The sequence below is a fragment of the Ixodes scapularis genome, unplaced genomic scaffold, assembly GCF_016920785.2.
Source record: "Ixodes scapularis isolate PalLabHiFi unplaced genomic scaffold, ASM1692078v2 PGA_scaffold3__209_contigs__length_174095766, whole genome shotgun sequence".
NCBI lineage: Eukaryota > Metazoa > Arthropoda > Arachnida > Ixodida > Ixodidae > Ixodes > Ixodes scapularis.
This window is the reverse complement of record NW_024609868.1, coordinates 59,351,373-59,374,181: the sequence shown is the minus strand read 5'-3', so window position 1 is coordinate 59,374,181 and position 22,809 is coordinate 59,351,373. Positions and strand designations below refer to the sequence as shown.

Genomic DNA, 22,809 nt, shown 5'->3' with positions numbered 1-22,809 from the left:
ATATGCAGGACGAATCACAGGACGCCACGAAATTGATTGTTCTCAAGCCAACAACGGGAAAACGGTGGTTCTTGGGACCCATCTTGGTGGATTTCAAGTTGGGAGCATTAGGAGCCTGCCAGCACTGGCCTTCAGCTACGATGCCTCTACAAAAGCCGCTATCAAACGCCACTCATTCGAGGCACGCTACCACAGCCATGAAGGAATGCTCGCACATCTTTTTGCTGCAGGTTCGTTATTTGAATACTTTAGCTTGCCGTCGTTCAAGCAATTATTGTCTGCTAGTGGTATCCTACCCAGTGCTTGGTTGTGCCGTTTTCGTTGCGTGAGGTCTGGGTTTTGGGATGTCATGTCCTTGAGTTTGCAGTGTGAAATAAATTAAATCAATTAATTCTGTGTTACAAAAGCCATCTTTTTGCTGCAAAAGCTGCTACAAACAGTTCTTTTGTAAGCTTTATCACTGATGATTACATTTTGTGTGTTAATGCATGGAAACATTAGCCACTTGTGCTTTCTTGCCTTTGAAACATGCTCAGGTAATGACATGGTTTGAAGTTAAACTGGGGGGGGGGGGGAGCGGGGGCTTCATTGTTTACTTTTAGAATACAACACACATCTCCAATGTTCAACTCAAAGAACTAGCCGCAGCGTCCATCTGCATCACACTGGGCAAGTCTTTGTGCATCTTTTGGCATGCAGGATACAGCACTTCTTTATTTCAATTGTAGGCTACTCTATTAGCTAAGATTTGTACTTGGAGTGTGGTTTGGTACAAGGCAGGCACATAGCCAGGGGGGGGCCCATAAGGCCCGGCCCCCCCCCCCCCTCCGAAATCTTCCATTTTGCTGGGACCTCCTCTCGCCCCTCCCCTTCATACAGCATTTTGTCATTGGCGGCCCCCCCCCCCCCCCCCCCCCCCCCCCCGAAACAAAATCCTGGCTACATGCCTGGTACAAGAAATAGTTTTTCTTCATATGTTCACAAATCTGGTTCTCTACATTTTCAATTGTATATAAGTGGCTCAGATAAGAAAGATTGTAAATAACTTGATTCCCAAAAAGCCAGAAAAAAAGACTGAAGTGACACATTATTTTTAAGTAGGGGTGTGCGAATAGTGGTTCGAATCGAATAGCACAACGTCATTCATAGCCTTTGCCGTGCAAAGAAAAACCGATGCAACCGGCTCTTTTCGCTCTGTTGATGCTAGCGAGGACGGAGCGCTATTCGATTCGAACAACTATTCGCACACCCCTATTTTTAAGTTCACAGTTCACTATTTGCGTCTCTGGTTTATTCCTATGATACATACTACACAACAAGTAATCACCCTGTGCCACCTACTTGTTTGTTGGTTGAAGGTGATCAAGATCCTTTTTAATAAAGAGATGGACCGGATGAGGAAGCAGTTGTGGTTGTCACGAGCCAAAGTTTCACCAGCTTCCACATATCCTTGTGATTCTATCCTGATAGCCTGCACTTATCTGATCTTATCGAACTCTGTCATGCAACCGCTTCTGGTACTGCCAAATGTTCACACGACACCGAGGGCTGTCTTTGATATAGGGCTTTGCTTGACCTGCATAGGCTATGCAAAAGTAGATAATATATTGTTCCCACCATACAATGCACCTGGAGGTGTCTCCTCTTCCAAAGTTTTTTTTTTTTTTTTTTGCTCCCCTTTTCTGGTCAATACACAAACTGATATCCATGTGGCGTTGGTGGTGCCATATGATTTAAGTTGTCTTCTATGTTTTGTTTTATTTTTAATTTCTGGTAGCAACCTCCCCTGAGAGATCCTTGTGTTTGCCGAGTCACTTCTATCCATACCTGTTTTTTATGCTTCCTTTGTGACGTATCAACAAGCCAGTCTACAATTTTAGTCACCATGGATTTTTATCCTAATTATATTGACGAGTAGGATCACTTGTAGCTCTGGTTTGGTTGTTGGAGCAACATAATAATCCACACTGTGTTTCATGGGAGTTACCTCAGCTCAAGTTCAAGTGCATTACCTTAAGGGCATTCTCGTGGAATGCATTATAGGGTGGGGGGGGAACAAGAATTTGTAGCGGCATTAACAACATTCTAAATAGATTAAGCATTAATTTCACGTACACATAAACAATTGTTTATGTGTACGTGTAGAACAAAAAACAGCTGTAGATCTTATTTCAGCATTCAAATGGTTCTAGACTTTTCAGGAATGGAAAAAATGAAATCTAAATATATCACAGAAGCCCATTACATGTTACTATAAAACTGCCAAATTTGTTTATCAAAGAATCCATTAGTTTCACACAAAAATTCTAATTAGTTGAGGGACCCTCGGGTCCACCTATTCAGCGAGCCAACCATGTTTGCAGGCGTCCGTGACGAGATCTGCTTTGTCCCTTTAGTGTCCCTGTACTCCGTTTCAACCATCGCGTGCAACGCTGGGAAAGGTACGGAAGTAGTGCGCATGAAAACACACCAAACAATGAATTACTCCGTGCGTTTTATGGACGAGCGGTACAAGGCGCTGCTCTGGCGATCGCGACGTCTCGGCGGCGGTTATAAGACGTTAATCAACAATAGTTGTGACCTGTTCAGTTTATTTTGAAATAGCTGTTTTAATTTTTGTCCACATCTTTCTTCCGTCAGGTACTTCATTACATACCGGAAACATATTTCCTCACACAAGTTACTGCTGCGATGTCTGGGCAAATCTGATTCTCGTGTCTTTATCAGTGATTTCCCCACACTCCCTCTAGGGGGGGGGGGGGGGGGGGGGGGAGTGGGGTTTACAGCTCCTCGTTTTTCTCAAGGCATCCCCTTAATTCGGAACGGCCCCTCTATTCTCCATGCCCCCCTTCCCCCTGACATCGAGAAACCCCCCCCCCCCCCCCTAATTTAAATTCCTGAGAAACCCCTGGTCTTTGATGTTGTAAACATAATTGGAAAGCTAGCACAGTTTGTTAGAGGTATGCTCCCATTTGAGGCCTCATTTTATAGCTCCCCTCGCATCATTGTAGAAAAGAATGTAAACAACCAACAAAGAAAAAATCCTGCCCCTACATCACTGTCATTTTCTTGCTGGGACAACAAAAAGTTTGGATTTGAGTTATATACTATTTTATATAAGTCAAATGCAGCACAGGTATACTGGTGCGCAACACCACAGAGTCAGGTCTTTCTCTGGGTGACATTCTAGGGATAGAAAATGGGTATTTCCTTCAGTGTCTCATTTACATTATTGGCAGGCACAGGTTTACTGTTACGACTGCAGTACACGTCCGCAGCTGATTACAAGGTGTTTCACGGGGCGAAACAAATACTGTAGATGGACGATACAAATGCTCGTCATTGCAGACTTTCTTGGCTATCTGCTTCAACTGACACTCTTCTTGCCACGGATAGCGAGCGAAAAACGGCAACCGACGTGGGGATTCCTTGTACACATGCAATCATGACACTCAACTCCTTCTGCACTCGTGATCTTTTTTTTTTGTTGTTGTTGCAAGAGACACAGGAGTTTGAAGCCATCGAAAGAAGCCCGATTTGCACAGATTGTTGTGGCCCTTACAAGGGCCGTTGGATAGACGAAAACACTGACAGAGTGTCCGCCCGTTACTCAAGTTCCTCGATGCCGCTCAGATCTTGGCTAGATTCATCGGAGGAGCTACTCGTGTTTCGAACAGTGAATACCACTGGCTCAATTTCACTGTCGACAATGATGTTCCGTTCCCACGCTTCATCTTCAACACGCTGAACGTGGGTGCAACAGTTTCGCCAGTCCTCTTGGGTCACAGATGCCAGTGCTTCTGGCAGGAGCCGCTCGACCTCTTGAAGCGTAAAAAGCTTTTTTTTGCTCGCCACGTAGCCCTTCACCTTGCTCCATACCAGCTCAATGGGGTTGAATTCACAGTGGTAGGGAGGCAGTCGTAGGACTTCGTGGCTGTGAACAGCTGCCAAGGTGTCGATCCGGTACACAGTGCCGGGTGTGTTGACCTTCTTGGAAAGCTCCAGGAGTTCAGCCCTCACTATGTCCCATGACCATAAAATTCCTTTCTTTGTGAGCCATGCCTGGATGTCGGCTTTCCGAGCCGACGACGTGGATGCTTTTTCAAGAGCTACACTGTGGTATGGAGCATTGTCCATCACTATGATGCTGCTGGGCGGGATCTTGGGCAGGAGCTGGCTTGAAAACCACCCTTCGAAGTAGGTGCCATCCATCTCGGAGTGGTAGTCCGCATTGTTGCCTTTCTTGGCCCTGAAGAAGTCGGCAGCACCTTCAACGAAGCCTGTTTCGCTGCTCCCAGCATGGACAAGAATCAGACGGCCTCCTTTACCAGACGGCGCTGCCAGGCCTGTGGTCAAGCCCTTCAGGAACGCGTCCTGTGAGGACTTCACAGTCTTGTCTTGCCAGACGAATTGCTTGGTGTGTCCGGCGTTCACCCAGGTTTCATCAAGGTAGATGATATACCTGCACGAAAACACCTTATATTGTTATTTCAAATTCTGTGTTAATTCCAATATCACAATAACGTAATACGACGTAGATCATTTACTGGGTCAGGCTTAATTTTGCATACTTAGTTAACTATAGAAAAGTAAAATGAAGTTACGCGCTAGACTTTTCTTGAAATCTACGTATCTCAATTAGGGCAATCCGTGAGATGAGCAAGTTGTTCCAAATAGCTCAAGGACGACATTTGACGATTCTGAAATTATGGTCGAAGTGGAAAACTGTAAACGACTTTATTTTCGCGTGGACCTGAATTTCGCGAATCGCCTGCAATTCGCGAAAAATAGGTCCCGCTAACAATTCCAGCAAAATGTAGATATATTGAAATCTACATTGAGATCCCACCGGGTCGCAAAAATTAGAAGCCGCGAATTATTAAAAAATGTCAGCTCTCACCTAAATCGCGAAATACTGAGCCCGCGAAATATTGAGCCCGCGAAAAATAAATCGTTTACAGTATGTGCGACGCGAAGACGGCGCACATGTTCCACATGAGTAAATTCGTATAGCACGATCCGTACCTGCCATGTCTTCGGAATTCTTTGATGGCTCGCAGATACCTCCGACGCCAGGCAATGATGTCGCTGCGCTCGATAAGGGCCAGTCTCCGCTTCCTCTTCTCAAAAGCGAAGCCGATGTCTTTGAGGAACCTCCACAAAGTCGTCTTCGACAGGTCGGGCAGCTCGTCGTCTTCGTTCACAGCCTGCAGTATGCTATCAAGAGTAGGAATATCCCTCTCAGAGTGCTTCCGATGCACCTTCAGGCGAATGGCGTTGAGTGTGAACTCGTCATGCTTGACGGTTCGCGTGCTCGAGACTTTTACGTTGCGAAGTCTTCGCTTCGGGGACGCCACCTTGCCAGATAGACACTGCGCCTTGTACTTCGCGACAGTGCGGGCGCACACTCCGGTGTCATTACTGACCCTCTCCAGGATTTCACGAACCGACATCTCCGGAAATCGCGTTCTTGCACTCGGGTACACGTTGGCGATTACCTGCTTGCACTCTTTCGAGATCTTCGCACAACGAATCTTCGAAAATATCCGAGCAGGAGATCTACTTGACCTTGCTGCGTTAGACGCCATCTTCTCAAAACCGGCGAGGCAGGGGAAGACGCTGGCAGCCGCACAACCCAAAACCCGAAGCGGCTGCCGCACGGACGAAAACGGAAAGGAATTAAAGTAGCTTACATTATCTTTTCCTTTTTATTGAAAAAATTTATCTTTCGTCGAAATCAAAACGCCATTATCAGTTACTCGCTCCAAAAATGTACATTTGTCGACTTTTCCTTTTTTTTTTTTTTGCAGGGGCCGCACTATTCTGTGGAGCGAACGTAGGCGCGGTCGGCTGTGTAAACCGGCGCGCTAGCTTTGACTGCGTTGCACGCTATGTTTGAAACGGAGTATAGTCAGTCCCAAGCGGCGATGCGGTGCCACTCGTAGATATCTTGTATGCACTTCCAGGCATAGATCAGAATGCGCCCAGGCGTCCCTCACCTCAACTAAGCTCCTTTATCCCACTTTTCCCTTCCAAGTTTTGGGAAGTTGGAATATCTGGCACAGCTTGCTCCTTCGAATTCAACGTCACTTATCGAGGGTGAAGGAAAAGGAAGAAACAGGTACAGAGCCTGAGTAACGGAAATGCGTGGCGTGGCGAACGCGGGTAGAGAACAACGAAAGAGAGATTGTTCAACGTCTCAGTCAGGGTCACGTGATTTATGGACGAGCTGCCGTTGCCACAGTAGGAGTTGTGTCAAGGTATCCTAGTCACCAAAAAAAATGACGAACATTAAAAAAAATATTTGTGTAATTATTGGAGTTTTAAATATTCTGAAATGTTTCGTGTATGACCAATAGGTGTTGTCATGTAACAAATACTCTAACTTGCCTAATTTCTGTGTCCATGCCCCTTTCAAGTAATTTTATTAGGGGTTTACCGCTTTCTTAAATCACACTGGCACCTGCAGTGCATTTACGTGTAACTCATAGTTTGCAGATATCGGGAGGTTTAGTTTGTCATCGCATTCTATTCAGAACCTAACCACATTCCACTTTTTTTTTCCAGGTTCTGTAGTTGTTCATATGGACTTGATTGCTCTGGAAGTTATGATGATTACCTACCACATGAAGGCTGGACGTGACCCACTAATTAATTCTCAAGAATAAAGGTATACACGTTTTACTCTCTGCTGCATCTTGTGTGCACTTCCTCGAAAGTTCTTACTAACACGGTGTTCAAGCACCTGTTTATCTCTGGGAGGTGCACTTGGCAGTAACATCTGAAATTAACTTGCGACAGCAGGCTTGAAGAAACTCTGTGAATGCGGAAACTCCATCTTCGAAGGCATTTTTCAAACTTCCCTTGCCGAAATGGTTTTGTAGCATAAGTCACAAGTTGGTTTCACTGTCTAACGCGTGCCAGAATTAAGCTGAGTATCCTGCACTGCACTTATGTGCAGGGCTTAAAGTTTGGAGGGTCTCAGGGGGTCTCGGACCCCCCACTGATTTTAACGGATGGTCTGAGACCCCCTCCACAGCCCCAGCATTAGTGAAATCAAAATCATATCTTGCAATGAAATAGCTTGTTTTCAGGGATGTGACATTTGGGGATTGGCAATTTGAGGGTTGCAGGTACGGCGGGGACATAGTCAGCAGTCGGTTTTATTTTATGTGCATCTAATACATTTCGTGAACTCCCCCCCACCCCCCTCCCCCCCCCCCCCCCCCCCGCTTGCCCACCCTCTTCCCTTCTTGTTGGGACCCCCCTCAATTGAGACTTCAAGCACTGCTTATGTGTAACTCATAGTTTGCAGCAATCGGGAGGTTCGTTAAGTCATCACACTTTGTTCAGAACCTAATCACATACCACATATGGGAACGCGACAGAACAGCACACGACAAACCAGCAAGCGACAATACAGCACGGTCAAAACAGCACGCGTCAAAACAGCACAGCGTCAAAACAGCACGGCGACAAAACAGCACGCGTCAAAATAGCACGCGACAAAACAGCACGGCGTCAAAACGGCACAGCGGCAGAAGAGCACGTGCCAAAACAGCACGGCGTCAAAACAGCACATGCGACAAAACAGCACGCATGTAAAAAGGCTGTAATAGGTAGCGTTTTATGAAAACAAAACAGAACGTAAAGAAAAAGGGTTGGACATTGCATGGCATTATTTAACAGCTAGTGGAGAAACAATAAAAAAAAAAGTACGCATGGCGGCGACGGGATCGCACTCAAACCCCGAGTGCTGCTGCTGTGTGATTGCTAAAGACAAATAAAGTTAGCAGTAGTTACTACTACTTAACTACGCTAATCTCTGAAGAGATTGGGTAGTTAGAGGGGATACCTTCGCGTCGATGTTGGCTGCGTTGTCTGGTCTTTTTTGTAGTATCAGGGAAAGAGGAAAAGTTATTGGGAAAAAGGTATCCATAAGTTCAAGTTATGAACTGCCTGGTTTTTGGCGGTCCGGTGAGGTTCCGTAGTACTCCTCGTTTCGTAATTACCACCTAAGCGTAGAACGTCCGCCCCCCCCCCCCTCCCCCCTCCAAAAAAAAAAAAAAAGCGGGAGATGCGCCGATTGCAGGTGCATTGATACAAACGGTAAGATAAGGTGACTTTAATGTGGAGCGTGAATAAAATCTCCTCGAAACACACGGCTGTGAGCTTGCAGGAGAAGTTGTACGTTTTGAGTTAAATTCGCAGATTATTGGCGACGAAGGCCTTAATCGAGTGGAAACCGGTGAAGCAGTAAACGCCGCAGCCTCAATGCTGTGGTATAACACTGCAGCATGGGCTGAATACACCGTTGCCGCACACGCTTTCTGTTTTTTTTTTTTTTTTAACAACTAACGACAGCAAATTGCGGTGCGATTGAATTATTTATTGTAGACGATATCACCAGGCAAACTTGCGCCTCAAAATGAGCAAAACTGCTCGAAAAAATTGCGGTGGCTTAGCTCGGCCATGCCACGATATACGTAGCGTGAGCTTATACGCACAAAATGAGAGGCGCTATCAAGCGGCTCGGTGCAGCGTCAGACTTGGCTACTGCGCAACGGAAGAGCACAGCTGGGCACGCGGTAGCGCCAGTGCGTCTGCCGCGGCTATGACGTCACTCCTCTGGAATGCGCAGACCGGCGAGGCGGGCGCGGCGGCGGCGGCTCCGGCGCGCCAGCTGTGCACCGTGTGACGTCACCGCTCCTCGCGCTTGCGCAGCACGGAGCACGGCTCATTATGCGAGCCGCGCGAAACTGCTCAACCTCGGCCCCAATGTAGGTCACGCTACAAACTAGCCAGAATAAGCACCAGCGGGGGCTTCGGTATTACCCAGGGAACCCTCATGCGCGAACTTGCTCCCAAAAGAACAGATTTGAAAAATTGGCCGTCGACGAGTTGGCTTTTGACGAATTGGCCTAGAACCTCAATTTCTTTACAGTTCCTTATTTGAGACGTGCATTCTTTAACTTCAAACGCTATATTTAGGGTTCAGCGTTTTCGGGTTAAACCGAATATAACCGGTGAAAGTACGCAGAATTAATTTTCCAAATTCGGTCTTAACTGAAAAAGTTCAGTATTTTCGAGGGCGTTTGGAGTGGTGCGTGTGTGTGTGTGGGGGGGGGGGGGGGGGGGGTCAGAATGTGACTCATAACTAGGGTTTTGTGTTACCCGGCGGTAAAAGTTTCGTCTATTCGGATTGATCTGATAAACTCTGAATTTCGATGTGCTAATCCCCCCCCCCCCTCCACATACACACACAAATACATTTTACAATTAATGGTTTAATCAGCGCGTACAGTAAATGGTCCTGGGAAAATGCCACCACACATCTTTCAAATTTAGGTCAGGGCAACAGGTCATTGTACTATCGGGTCAAGACAAAAGTCACTGTTTTCGGTGCTAGTTTGGGTCATACTATTTGTACCTGAGAAGAAGGAGAGGTTGTGTTTTTGTAAACGTGAAAGCTGTGGAACCATAGAGATTACATAAAGTGGGGAAAAGGACAGTTGAAACTTCTCTATTTCATCCTTTTCCACTCTGCCTCTTGCCGCCGCGCGGTACGTCGATGGAATAGCATGAAATGAATACAGGCTTCCCAGCAACTACCTCCAGTAGGTTATTGATTTTAAGGTATCGACATTTATCGAAATAACACTTGTGTACCACTTTTGTTCTAGGACAAATTAGTATTGCCAGTAGTAATGGCACCAACGCCAAATCCAACTGAAGAAAATGTTAATTGATACAATAGCGTTTTTCTTTTCTTTTTTGTCCAGCATAAGTTTACATTTGAATATTATTTGTTTATTTTTAATTAGAAACACTGCGAAATCGAGCTCCAAATTTCGGAGAATTCGGAATCAAGCAAAAATAAACTCCGATAAACTCCGAATTTTCGGCAGAAAATAAACTAAAAAAAACACCCTCCGAACTTGACGAAAATTAAGCTCCGAAAACACGGAACCCTACTCATTATTGACCTTATGACCCCTTCCTTTCGAATTTTTCAACTTTTCTGCGTGATCGGTTCAACTTTCAACAAAAACTCCGGGGGCGCAGGGGTCTTCAGGACGAAATCTGGGTTGTTCACCTGATAAGGATTCGTACCGGATTTTTTGTTAAAAGAAGAGAGTTTAATTATCAAATCAAACAACGGAAATCAAGAGCGTCCGTAAATGCCGTGCATTTCTTAACACCCCTAGCTTCCGTCTACTAGAGGAGGGCATAAATACGAGTGTTTTATTGTCATATCTGCCGTCGGCGCGAATTTATCATCTCTCGCAGTCGTGAAAATGGAATAAACGCACCGAGTACAATGCTTGCTAATTTCTCCATTTTGATATTTGCCTCTCCGACCGAAGTGGTACTGAAGCTCATGCTCGTCCTGTGTACGAATACGAGCACACAACGATAATGTCAGATCACGATAAGCCCCCAGTGCGTCTTACAGAACAGGTCGCGTCGGCTGCCAAAGACGGCAACAAATAAGCAGACAAGTACCTGGTACTCAATATACATTTTACACAAACGCTTTTAATTATTGAATTTTCGTTAGTTTACTGGTTTTCGTCAATAAACCTAATATAACTGAGAAGTTTATGAGTCTACAATTATTCACCGCAATAAACCGAAAACTTGTGTTTGGAATGTCACGTTTTGACGCTGTGCTATTTTGTCGCTGTGCTGTTTTGACGTCGTGCTGTTTTGACACCGTGCTGTTTTGGCACGTGCTCTTCTGTCGCTGTGCCGTTTTGACGCTGTGCTGTTTTGTCGCGTGTTATTTTGACGCGTGCTGTTTTGTCGCCGTGCTGTTTTGACGCTGTGCTGTTATGTCGTGTGCTGTTCTGTCATGGTGCCACCCCATATATTTGTTTTGCTTTCCAGGTTCTGTAGATCTCCATATGAACTTGATTGCTCAGGAAGTTAGAGATTGCTTTCCACGTAGAAGCTGGACTTGGCCCACTAATTATTTCAAGAATAAAGGTATGAACATGTTTAATTCTTATGCGCATTTGCTTGAAATTTCTTATTAAATTATCTCTGACAGAGATAATTTAGTAAGAAATTAGTAAGAAAGAGATAATTTAGTAAGGAGAAGCAACGCCCGCGGAGCTCGCTTCCGCAGGTATTGCTTCTCCGCAGTGCAACGGTGCTCGGTAAGAGGCGCACTCAACGAGACTAGCTTAGCGCAACCAACACTTCGAAAAACACGAATAGCGCAGTTCTTCTTAAAGCGAATATAGAATAGTGTATTATTTTAAACCACTGTTCGAAATTCCAAATATTCGCACAACCCTACTAACAGGGTGTTTAATTATGTCTGGGAGGGACAGCTGGCAGTAACTTCTGAAATTAACTTGTCACAACAAGCTTGACGTAACTCTGTCTTTAAAGGTATTTTTGTAACTTCCCTTGTTAAAATGGTTTCATATCTTAAGTCGCAAGTTGGTTTCACTGTTTAGTGCCCGCCAGAGTTCAGCTGAGGCTCCTTCAATGCCCTTACGTGTAACTCATAGTTTGCGGAAATTGGGAGGTTTATTCTGGTCATCACATTCTGTTCATAACCTAACGACATTCCACATTTTTTGTTTTATTTTCCAGGTTTTATAATTCTTCATATGGACTTGATTGCTCAGGAAATTGGAGATTGCCTTCCACATGAAAGCTGGAGATGGCCCACTAATTATTTCTTAAGAATAAAGGTATGAACAAGTTTCACTTAATACTGTATCTTGTGTGCACTTCCTCGAAATTCCTAACACAGTGTTTAAGCAGCTGTTAATCTCTGGGATGGGCAGCTGTCATTAACTCCTGAAAGTAACTTGGACCCGCAGCCTAGTCACATTCCCTGGGCACTAGATATTTAATTTGAATTGTTCCCGCATTAAAAATTAGTTTACCTGTTGTCTGTAAGTTGCAGCGGCAGAAAGCTGTAACTCTCAATCACTGAGCTGCACGTCCTGAGTGACGACGGGAATCGTTCCGACATTAAAAATTAGCTGGCGTGTTGTCCGCACATTTCACAATGGCCAGAGCGTGTTAAAATGTTAGCTGCAGTGATTTTTACAAAACAGATATCGCAGTGAACAATAAATAAGCAGTAAAATGCTATATTTATTGTTCACTTAGACATCCGTTTTGTTAAGTCACTGGAGCTAGCAGTTCAACCGGCTGTGGCCGTCGCTGCAAGGTGTGGACAACACACCTGCTAATTTTATATGTAGAAAAGATTCCTGTCGTCGCGCATCACGTACAGTCTCCGGCGATATGAAAGACCCACTGGGAGCGCGTGGCCGAGGCGGTGGCTTGCGGGGGCGCTGCGAGCGCTCCGGGCAGTTCCGTTCTGCTTCGAGGGGAGGACGCTCATTCGGGGCTCAGCTAAAGCGCGCGCTTATCAGTTTGTGCTGAGTCCCGAGTGAGCGTCCTCCCCTCGGGGCTCAGCTAAAGCGCGCGCTTATCAGTTTGTGCTGAGTCCCGAGTGAGCGTCCTCCCCTCGGGGCTCAGCTAAAGCGCGCGCTTATCAGTTTGTGCTGAGCCCCGAGTGAGCGTCCTCCCCTCGAAGCAGAATAGAATTGCCCGGAGCGCTCGCAGCGCCCCCGCCGGCCACCGCCTCGGGCCACGCGCTCCCAGTGGGTCTTTCATATCGCCGGAGACTGTACAGCTCAGTGATTGAGATTTAAGGTTTCTTGCCGTTGCAAGTTCCGGACAAACACGCCAGCTAATTTTCGATGCCGGAACAATTTCCGTCGTTGCACATCACGAGCAGCTCAGTCATTAACTGTTACGGTTTTTTGCCGTCACAAGTTACGGGCAACACGCCAGCTAATTTTTGATGCCGGAAGAATTCCTGTATCTATGGATCACGTGCATGAGAGTTACGGTTTTCTGCCTTGCTTCTACGGGACAAGTTACGGGCAAAAACCGTAGGGCCTCATTACTGTCATGCACGTAATACCTAGTTAATGCTGTGACCGTCATGCAAGACAACGGAAATTGTACCGGCATCAAAAATTAACTGGCAATTTCAGTAATTTGACGGGATTTCTTTTTTTTTTTTACAGTGCAGCTTTCGGCGCGTACACATAATTTCTTTCCTCGCCGGCCATCTCGCCTCAAAAGAATTCGTAATTGCCGCTCGCTAAGTGGCGTCCGCTTTACTGGTGCTGCTGCTTGATGATGGTTTGTGGGCAAGTTGCTAGAACACCCCTCCAGCAGCAGCGGCTATAGTAGCAGCGACTACAAGTTTTGTTTGTATTCTCAGCATGAATGTTACTGCCTTTCTGGACCTCCGCAGACGAGGCCGACAATCTTGACGTACTTGGACGCCGTTCACAAGTATTCCGATGAAAAGACAAGTGGGGTACGGTTATGCACATTGATTACCGACACGCATCATTCACATCATGATTAACTTTGCTCGTGCGTTGCAGGTGTGTTGTTAACGCCGCGATTGCGAAAACATGTGCATCGAGATCCGGGACCGCGGGAAGGGGATTCCAGTGAAGGTGAATGACGGGAAGGCCTTTACAGATCTCGGAGGACTGGCCACGTTCCACATGGGGATCCAGAGGCGGAGCGACTCCGTTCGGATGCCGTGCTCCATCGCGGATCTGGTCTACTGACCCCGGCGAGCTCCAAAACGACCTAGATATTCGCGATTAAAGTTATAGTTTGTACAGTTAGTTAGAGCTAGAGTTAGATATCATTAGAGTTAGAGTTCAATTTAAAGTTAGTTTGTGTTAGAGTTAATGGTGTTAGTGGGGCTAGTTGTGCTAGCCCGACCAACTCGCTGTTACGCTTTTTGTGGCTTCACTTAACCTGAAAGCTTAACCTAAAAACGTTTCACGTTAAAAGATGGGTTTGTCCTAGCAGCTCGGATCCCAGTGCGATGCAATAGCCAAAGTACCTCATGCAAAATTTCCTCCTCTCCTGTCGAATTTACACCGTACTATCTCTATGTACGTTGGCTGCCTTTAAAATCTATCTTTAGTGCAGTACTTGAAGATGCATTTCTGCATGGACAGTAGTGCTTGATTGAGATATGCTTCGCTGCATTGTAACAATTACGTACTCTCAATCAGTATGCTTCGTTTTCCTATACCAACGGTCGTGCAGTATTGTTTGTTTTTTAAGTATTAAATATACCTAGTTACAAATACTTTCTTGTCGAGAGTTAACATCTGGGTAAGCCATACAAAAGCAAGCAAAAAGGTCTGATGTGCTGTTTTGCTACTGGACTATCTCCTGTCATCAATGCACAAAATCAAAAATAACAATGACTCGAAAACAAAATCCTTGCTATACATCCAAGTAAACTGAAAAAGGGTTTCAGACGCAGCCGTCTATTTATATATTATGGCTACTATACGCCCAGAAACTGAGAAAGTGGAGGACACGAGAAAGCGGGGGTCAGAACGCCGGGCGCTGGTTGAATTTAGGGTGCATTCGTGTGTGCTTTGCTTAGGGTGTTGATATTCGGGAGTTTTATAATAGGGGGCCCTTCGCTCGGGGGCCTCTAAGCCATGGGGGTACACGAACACAGCAATACTCGCGATGCCGGCTTATATAAATTAGTGTTTTCAATACGCAGCGTGGCATGCTTGAATTAATCGCTTGCAGTGCCGATATGGCCAGAAGCGAAATTAATAAAGAGAAAAATGTGAACAAAATATATTTGCGCTTAAAAAAATACTTTTTTCTTGCTTGTGGCTTAGATAACGGGATAGGTAAAACAAAATGTATCTGATTTTGAAAAATCATTAAAGGCTTGAAGTCAAGACCAAATCAATACGATTACGTCTCTTTTTCTTTTCACGAAAGCCTTTTCTCCCTTTTTTTTCTTCTAGCTCGCTCCTCGTTTGACTTTTCGTGTTTTCGCTGAACTCTGCTGAGGTTAAGGTGGAGCTGCTCCAACGTCCTATGCGACCACATTTTTTTTTTTTTTTTTAGGCTTTCGAGTTTTTGGGCGAGTTCCGAGTCAGAACCTGTTCCATTTCCGTGTCTTTCTTTCGTGTTTGAGATCGAGTCACGACAAGCCACTAGAATTCGCGAGACGCTACCATGTAAATAAATTACAGCGTCTCTTGAGGGCTAAGAACGGCAGAGAATGAGAAGGCGTTCTAAAAGACAGGGCAGGATCATCACTCATAATTTGTGATTTAAAGGAAGGCTTTGCTGAAATTTTATTTCACGAAATATACCAAAGAAACGTAGAGCAAGCTATGAACTCCAATACCTCACTCATACGTTAATATTTTAAACGGATGGCCGTATTTGTTTTTAGAGACGGGCTCTATCAAGTGAGGACTCAGATGTCACGACCTCCTGAAAAACTTTAGGATGACGGGAAGCGGGGTCGCTTCTCTTCTCGTCGCTTCGGTTCACCAGCTCGACGGGACTAAGCGAAGAGTAGAGGGAATGAGAATCGTGACGTCACATGCTTCGTCGGCCTCGTCGGCCGTGTTCAGTCGCGCATTTCTTTTCGAAGAGTACGGCCACCCTTTAGAGATATTGCTGTATGAGCGGTATTTTGGGGTCTGCAGAGTTCTGCCTATCGCTCCAGCCCTGTTTTGTGAGCTCGAAAGACAAGGCCAAAGCCCGCAAGGCCATTCATTCCCGATGAATGTGCTTAATAGTGCAGTCCATGACGCATCTCTTCTGAAGCGAGCGATGCAGGGCGTCGCCATGTTTGCCACGGGGGCCTTAGGCGCTTTAGACTATCATGGTTAAACAGTCGGGCTGGTGCTGAGATATGTGGACTCCAATATTACTTATGCCATATTGAATAAGACTAATCATGTCGGCCGACTGATATATAGAATAACGGTAGTAATAGCTACTGCAGCAGCTAGTTCGCATTGTTTTTAGAAGATTTCTTAAAGGAAGGGCTGTCACTCGCTCGAGATATCGAATGTGCGTGCTTTATTAGGCATGCGTGCTTATTTAGGTACCATTAATTGCGATACAAGAAAAAACCGTGTCACCACTGCATCAGGGCAAGGTCGAATTTTCACGTAATGGCGCCCTTTAGAATAGCTTTCTGCTGATTTCAAAGTGTCTTAAAAAATCAATTAGACACCTAAATGTGATGCATAAAAAATGTGAAGGAACTATTGTGCATTAAAAGAAAAGAACAAGCGAGTAGTTTGGCGATCTTTATCTAGCAGAATCATATATAGTATTGCAGAATGTGTAAAAGTGTCTAAATCTTGAGTACTGTTTTTAACTTTTTCCGAAAATTCCATTTATTTGCAAAGGGCTTAGGAGATGATTCACAGATTGCGTTATGCTCAGAAGCAACGCCCTAAAAAGTGATAAATGTTTTCGGTTTTGTAATGAGCTGATGCAATAGTCTTTCAGACAGAATTATTTCTTTCAAAAAGTGCTCATAGTTTCTGTTTTTATTTTGTGAACGATATCTTGATTTATAAATATTGTCAATTAGCTGAGGGCTAAACAGCGGCTATAGAAGGCTGTAAACGCAAGTTACATTTTGATATATAAATCCAATTTATTAAAAAAGAGCATTATCCAAAGAACAAAAAAACAAATCCAGAAATATGAGTTGCATAGCACAATTTCATGAGCGCGTAATAATGTCAATGAGAAATACAACTCGTTTTGACATAACAAAGCTGTTCATATCCCGAACAAAAGTGGAGATGATAGATAATAATAGTAATATTAATAATAATAAATTGTTTTATTTTTCTCGTGCCCACAAACAACCTCTCGGTTTACAGTGTGGTGCACTAAACATATCTACATGGAGTAAAACCTAAAAATAGAGGAAACAAGAAAGTTGTATCAATAAAAGTCATGCAACATTATCGTAATGCAAAAATTGATTATTGATTAATTCACAAAGATCCAGTCACGAAGATTTAACATAAACTCCTGGGTGGATAAAAAGATGTAGAGTTTAAATTTATTTGAATCAAAAGCAATTTGTAACCTTAACAATGGGTTTACAGCGGACATGTAAGTTGGATAAAAAGTTGAAATGTTTCGACTCGGGCGAGCAGGAACATGAAACTCAATAGTTTGTAATAAATCCGCCGAATTTAACCTGCCATGAACAACTTTGTCAAGGAATAAAAAATCTCTGTACTGCATTCTCAAGGCCAATTTATGCAGCGAAAATTTACGAAGCAAAGTTTCGTAGTGATAAAAACATCTTCTAATGTAGCGGTCATATAAAATTCTTACCATTCGTTTTTGCACATTTTCAATAGCTAGCTCTTGCGACAGAGTCAAGGAATTTCGAGGGACTCAGGCAAATTCCAGTTGCGATCGAACTAGAGACTTAAATAAGAGTAGCAAGCAACGGTGAGTTGAAAACCGACAACAAATTCTTGAAATCATTCCTAACGTCCTCAACGCCGCATTTACGGTAGCGAAGACATGATTGTTGAAAGAAAGTGAGCTGTCAATATACGCTCCAAGGTCCCTGATAAAGGAGGCAGAAGGAACTAATACGCGATCCAGGTAATATTCAAAACAATTAAGATCACGCTTCCGAGACTTGGATTTCAAGGGGTTCAGGAACAAGCTGTTTTCTAAACACCATCTCGAAACACGACTTAGATCTGCTTGGAGAAGAGAGCAGTCAGATAGTGACTTCACACTTAGAAATAACTTAACATCGTCAGCAAACAGAAGAATGTTAGCATTGCTGACACAATAAGCAATGTCATTTACAAACGACAGGAACAAAGCGGGCCAAGAATTGAGCACTGCGGCACGCCAGACGTTGAAATAAACTGTACAGAAAAGATGCCATTGACATGAACAGAATTGCGACAATCATACAAGTAGCTATGAAACCATCTACACAAATGCGGGCTGAAACCATGTGAAGCCAGCTTGCTGAACAATAAATCGTGCCTAACACAGTCAAATGCTTTAGGCATGTCTAGGTAGATGGCGTCAACTTGACCTCTACTAGTAACTGTTAGTGCGGTGTAACTTAAAAACGAACACAATTTGGATTCTACAGACTTGCCTTTTAAGAAACCATGCTGTTCATCAGATATCACCGTGTTCAGGTAAAAATAAGCACGCTTATGAACTACTTTCTCAAAAACCTTCGCAAATCCACATAATAATGACACCGGACGATAACTACTGGCTAAACAAGAATCACCTCCTTTTAATACAGGGACAACAACGGCGAACTTCCAGAGCTCAGGAAAAAGTCCTTGTTTAAGTGATAAGTTAAAAATATGACACAGAACAGGGGAAAATATAGCACAGCAACCTTTGATGATAAAAGTGGGTATGCCGTCAATACCCGTAGAAAATTTCGGTTTCATTTGATCTATTGCTTCGATTATATCTTTAATGTCGACAGCAAAAAAAAGTCAAAAAGTCACCACGTTCTACACCCAAGCTGTTAATATAACTCGATTGCTGAGGCAAATAGCAAGAGCTAAAAAAGTCAGCAAAACGATTTGCTACTTCAGCTGGTAACGATTTGTACCCAGCACCATCACGAAGGAAAATGTCCGAATTCTTTTCCCGAAGGTGTTTTTTCGCGTATCTCCAAAATTCTTTAGGATTTTTAGACGAACTACCTTCAAGATCATTAAGGTGCATAGGCTTGTCCTGTTTATACAGTTGTTTAACCAGGCATCGATAAATACTGAATTTTTGATACCAAACCTCTAGTCCTGTCTTTTTATATAAACGATGATAGTGCAGCTTTTTCCTTGAGGAAATCTTTGAATCTCTAGAAAACCAGCTAGGATAGTGAGAGGGGCACATGCGCTTTTTCGGAACAAAGACATTAAGTGCGTCTTTAAAAATGGAACCTAATCTTTCAGCAGCTGAGTCAACTATTTCATCAGATAAGACCTCCGACCAGTTGTGCTGTTCGAGGAATCTGTATAAACCAAGTTAATCTCTCCGGGAATAACAAAAAGCGACTGAACTTTCTTTCGCACGTGGCGGGCCAGATAAGAAAACTTTTGTAATAAACGGCGGATGGTAGACATCAACTGGCAGAAGTGGGTTATCAGCCAGCATTGTCCGCTCAAGCGGGGAGTTAGATAAGCACAGTCAAGAACATTACCACATGCATTCGCTATTTCATTATACTGGGAAAATTGAAAAAGTGAGCAAATGATAATAGCCACGACGCTTTCCTCGAAGTCACGCTTGTTGTACAGGAAGCAATACCACCTGCCCAGTTAATTCCAGGTAAATTAAAATCATCATATACCTGAACCCGAAACTTAGAAAAGTTAATGGCTGTTTAGAGGGCTTCAAAGTGTTCTATGAACTTTGACTCATCGAACAGTGGAGGGAAATAATAATTTCGAATTAAGTAATTAAAACCATCTCTTGTAGGTATTTCAACCCAGGTACATTCAGAATAGGATTCTAAATCCTTCCTTCGGTGAGACTGAACTCTGGATTTAACCGATAACCGATGGATAAAAAGCAAATTGGGAGTATTATATTAAAATAAGCTCAACGTATGTTTAAGACTGTCGATACTTTCAAATACCTAACTGCTTGTGAATGCAATAATGACCATTATTTGAAAATAAAAAAAAGGAAAACAGCGCTACTGGGAAAAAGACGTGAATATACAGCCGAGGCTGTATATTCAAGTGTACTGTCCTTTTTATCTTTATTGAGCGTCCATGGGCTGTACCTTCTATATTGCCAAAGTGTCGGCGCTGCAGGTGTTCTTTTGTAAATAAATAATGAGATATACACTGGACAAGTGCAGACTAGCAACCGAAATCATATTAGAACAGAAACACAAAACTGAATTTCAGTAGTGTTGACGATTGGGCTAGTTGGTCATTCATATTAGCGGTTATAATGTGTCTCAGGTTGTGTCGGGGCACCTTGGAGTGCATTGCCGCGATTGCGGATGTACTCCGATTTTTGAACGATGCACGGTCATCAGAAAACAAAGAGATAAACTGACACGTGAGATTATAGAAGCCCGCGCCATTGGACAATCGGGCTCTGAGTGTGTTAGTGCCCCGTCACTTGCCTTGACGGAAAAGGATGGTATTTTTCTACTCAGATCGGAGAACAACGGCGCCTGCAGATGACTCTAGGAACACGTGTAGTCCTCTCTTGTGTTGTTTCTTTTCTTGGCTTTTGGGCCGGGCAAATTGTGTATTTATACAGGTTGTCAGTGCCAATAAAGCTCAGTTGTAAGTCAGCGCTGTGTGTGTCTACCGCCTTCTACTCTTTCCTTGTTCTTGCGCTGTTTGTTTTCCGCTAATACAAAATTGAAGCTGATGTCCACGCAGAAAAAGGCACAATGTTTTTTTGTGTTTTTTTTTTATTTAGGCAAAGAGAAAAGCAAGCCAGGGAAATTTCCTAAGTACACGTAGCAGAGCGCGTTGAAAACTACAGAATACACAGAAAGAATAAAACACGTGAAGGGCCAACACGCACACACACAGTTCTTTCATTGAGCTAAGAACATTTATGAAATGCCCAAGACACTACGTCTGTGAACTTCAAAGAATTGAAAGAAAGAGAACAAAAAATTAGACGAAAATAAGGAAAATTAAAGAAAACGAATATGCTCAAAGGTTAAAATAAAACTAAAAGTAAATTGCTCAAAAATTTTAAAATACCAAGTTATAAAATAATAGGATATTTATAAAAATTAACCCCTCAATAAAGGGGAAAATGAAAGAAGAAAAAAAAGGAAACTAATCCCTGAATAAAGAGGACAAGGAAGAAGAAAAGAAAGGAAATTAGCCCTTGAAAACATGGAAAAAGAAGAAGAAAAGAAAGGAAAAAAAGACAAAAGTTAATAATTGATCAAAACTGGCTTTTCAATAACTCTGGCGCGAGGAACTCCAGCTCTTTTGACGATAACACCAGAGAAGGCTCAGAAACATTGTTCGCAGCTTATTTGTTCTAAAACGCCTCAATTATTTCTCGCCCACACTTATCTTTGTGTGTTTCAAGCAAAGTGGTGTTTTCAAAGTTTGGGGTGCGATCGTGGCAGGTATGGGCATGCACAAGTATAGGGTGAAATGAGTCCGATGATGCCTTGGTGACTTCTAAATGGTGCTCCCTAAAGCGAACATTTAGGCATCTTCCAGTTTGGCCGATGTATTGGCCTTTGCAGCTCAGTGTAATTGAATAGATTGGCTTCTTTTTACATTTAACATACTTTTTGGAGTGCTTGATGGCGCATTCCAGTGGTCAACTCTCGTTGTTCACCCTCTGGCACAATTGTATTAACCTCATTCTACAAGTGAAGACCCCCTTCGTGTCAAACCGAGTATTTCTTTCCCCGTCTCCCTTTTCCTCGTTTTCAGGGGCTAATTGTCTTTCTTTTTTTTTTCCTGTTCCCCTTTATTCAGGGGTTAATTCCTTTTTTCTTCCTCCTTTTTTGCCTTTATTCAGGGGTTAATTTTCATAATAGTCCTATCGTTTTAATTTGGTATTTTAAAATTTTTGAGTAATTTAGTTTTATTTTAAATTTGAGCATTTTCGTTCTCATTATTTTCGTTTAAATTTTTGTTCTCTTTCTTTCAATTCTTTGAAGTTCACGGTCGTAGTGTCATGGGCATTTTATAAATGTTCGTTGCTCATTGAAAGAACTGTGTGTGTCTGTGTTCGTCCTTCATGTGTTTTATTCTTTATGTGTATCCTGAAATTTGCAACTTTCAGCAATTGTGGAGCTAGGGAGCGATCGCGCTCCCTAGCTCCTGGATGATCGTGTGCCCAGCGAAGGTGAGGGCTTACCCCTTCCTAACGTGGAAGTAAAAGGCACGGCTCCTATACCACTCGTATTTCACAAAATTAGAATTACTTCATCGCAGATCCAACCTCGTAGTGCTGTTTTACGTCGATCATCCAGATGACAGCCATTTTGATAGGAACTGGTGCGACCTTTAGGCCGTGAAAGTTGCGAATTTGCTTGAAACGGTTTTCTTTACTGTTTTCTTGACTTGAAAGCGTAAAAATATATCATTTATAAAATAAAATGGGGCTACAAGAAAAAAAAAAAAGGGAATCGCACTCGTAAATTAAACATACAGATAAAGTACATGCAAGATGTAGTTCAGTGCGACATGTTAGAGTCTCTTGTCTAGGTGTTTTGCGGTTAGGATGCGTAAAAGGGCGGTCGTAATTGTCGAAGCACAGGCTTCGTTAACCCAGAGACCCATGAGGTTGAATCGTAAGGGCTGCTCATGATTACTGTGTAATACTTTTGGTAATTTGTGACACTGCTCTTCGTACTTTGGGCATTCAATAGAAATACAGACATGCTGTAATCTTCAAAAATTTCTTTCTTCATATCTTGTTAGATAATAGTCGCGAAATTGACGCTGACACTTGTGCAGGAACTGGCACGACGTGATATTGAAACACTTATTTTTGCGCCTCAAATGCTAACACAAATTCAAATAATTCAATTTGCTGTTTGTAATGGTTATTAATGGCGGGCTTACGCACCTGGATTAGTTTTTTTAAATATATTTAGGCCTCTGAAACGAAGTTGGCAGCCGAAATTGTATGCTGTTTTTTATAGAGCTGTGGTGTTCCCGGTGTCGAATAGTCATGCATCGCTCGGTACGCCCTATAGACACTTTCAGGAAGGTGTGCATGGGTGCCGCCATAACCGACCTTCAGTTCTTGTTTCCTCTCATTCCGCCCGCTTCACTTCATCATTGCCACAGCAGGACAGGGCTACTTTAGGTGATACTCTGTCCTTCCTAGCATAGGTCTTTGTGGAGGCTCGTCAGCGCCCTCTTCAGTGGCGCGGCATCTCGATGTGAGAGGAGGAAGTCGGAAATGGCGGCTCAAACT

At 43.6% G+C, this 22,809-nt stretch overlaps 1 protein-coding gene across 1 annotated transcript in view; it reads right to left on the bottom strand.

Annotated features, from left to right (window-relative positions):
- Window positions 1-3,606: 3,606 nt before the first annotated feature.
- Window positions 3,607-22,809, bottom strand: part of LOC121837192 — a 126,227-nt gene continuing 107,024 nt past the window's right edge. Inside the window, exons 3-4 of the mRNA XM_042292740.1 lie at window positions 5,026-5,207; window positions 3,607-4,462 (exon numbers count right to left, since the gene is read on the bottom strand). Of these exons, the coding sequence (XP_042148674.1) occupies window positions 3,607-4,462; window positions 5,026-5,207 (1,038 nt within the window). The remainder of the gene's footprint in view (window positions 4,463-5,025; window positions 5,208-22,809) is intronic.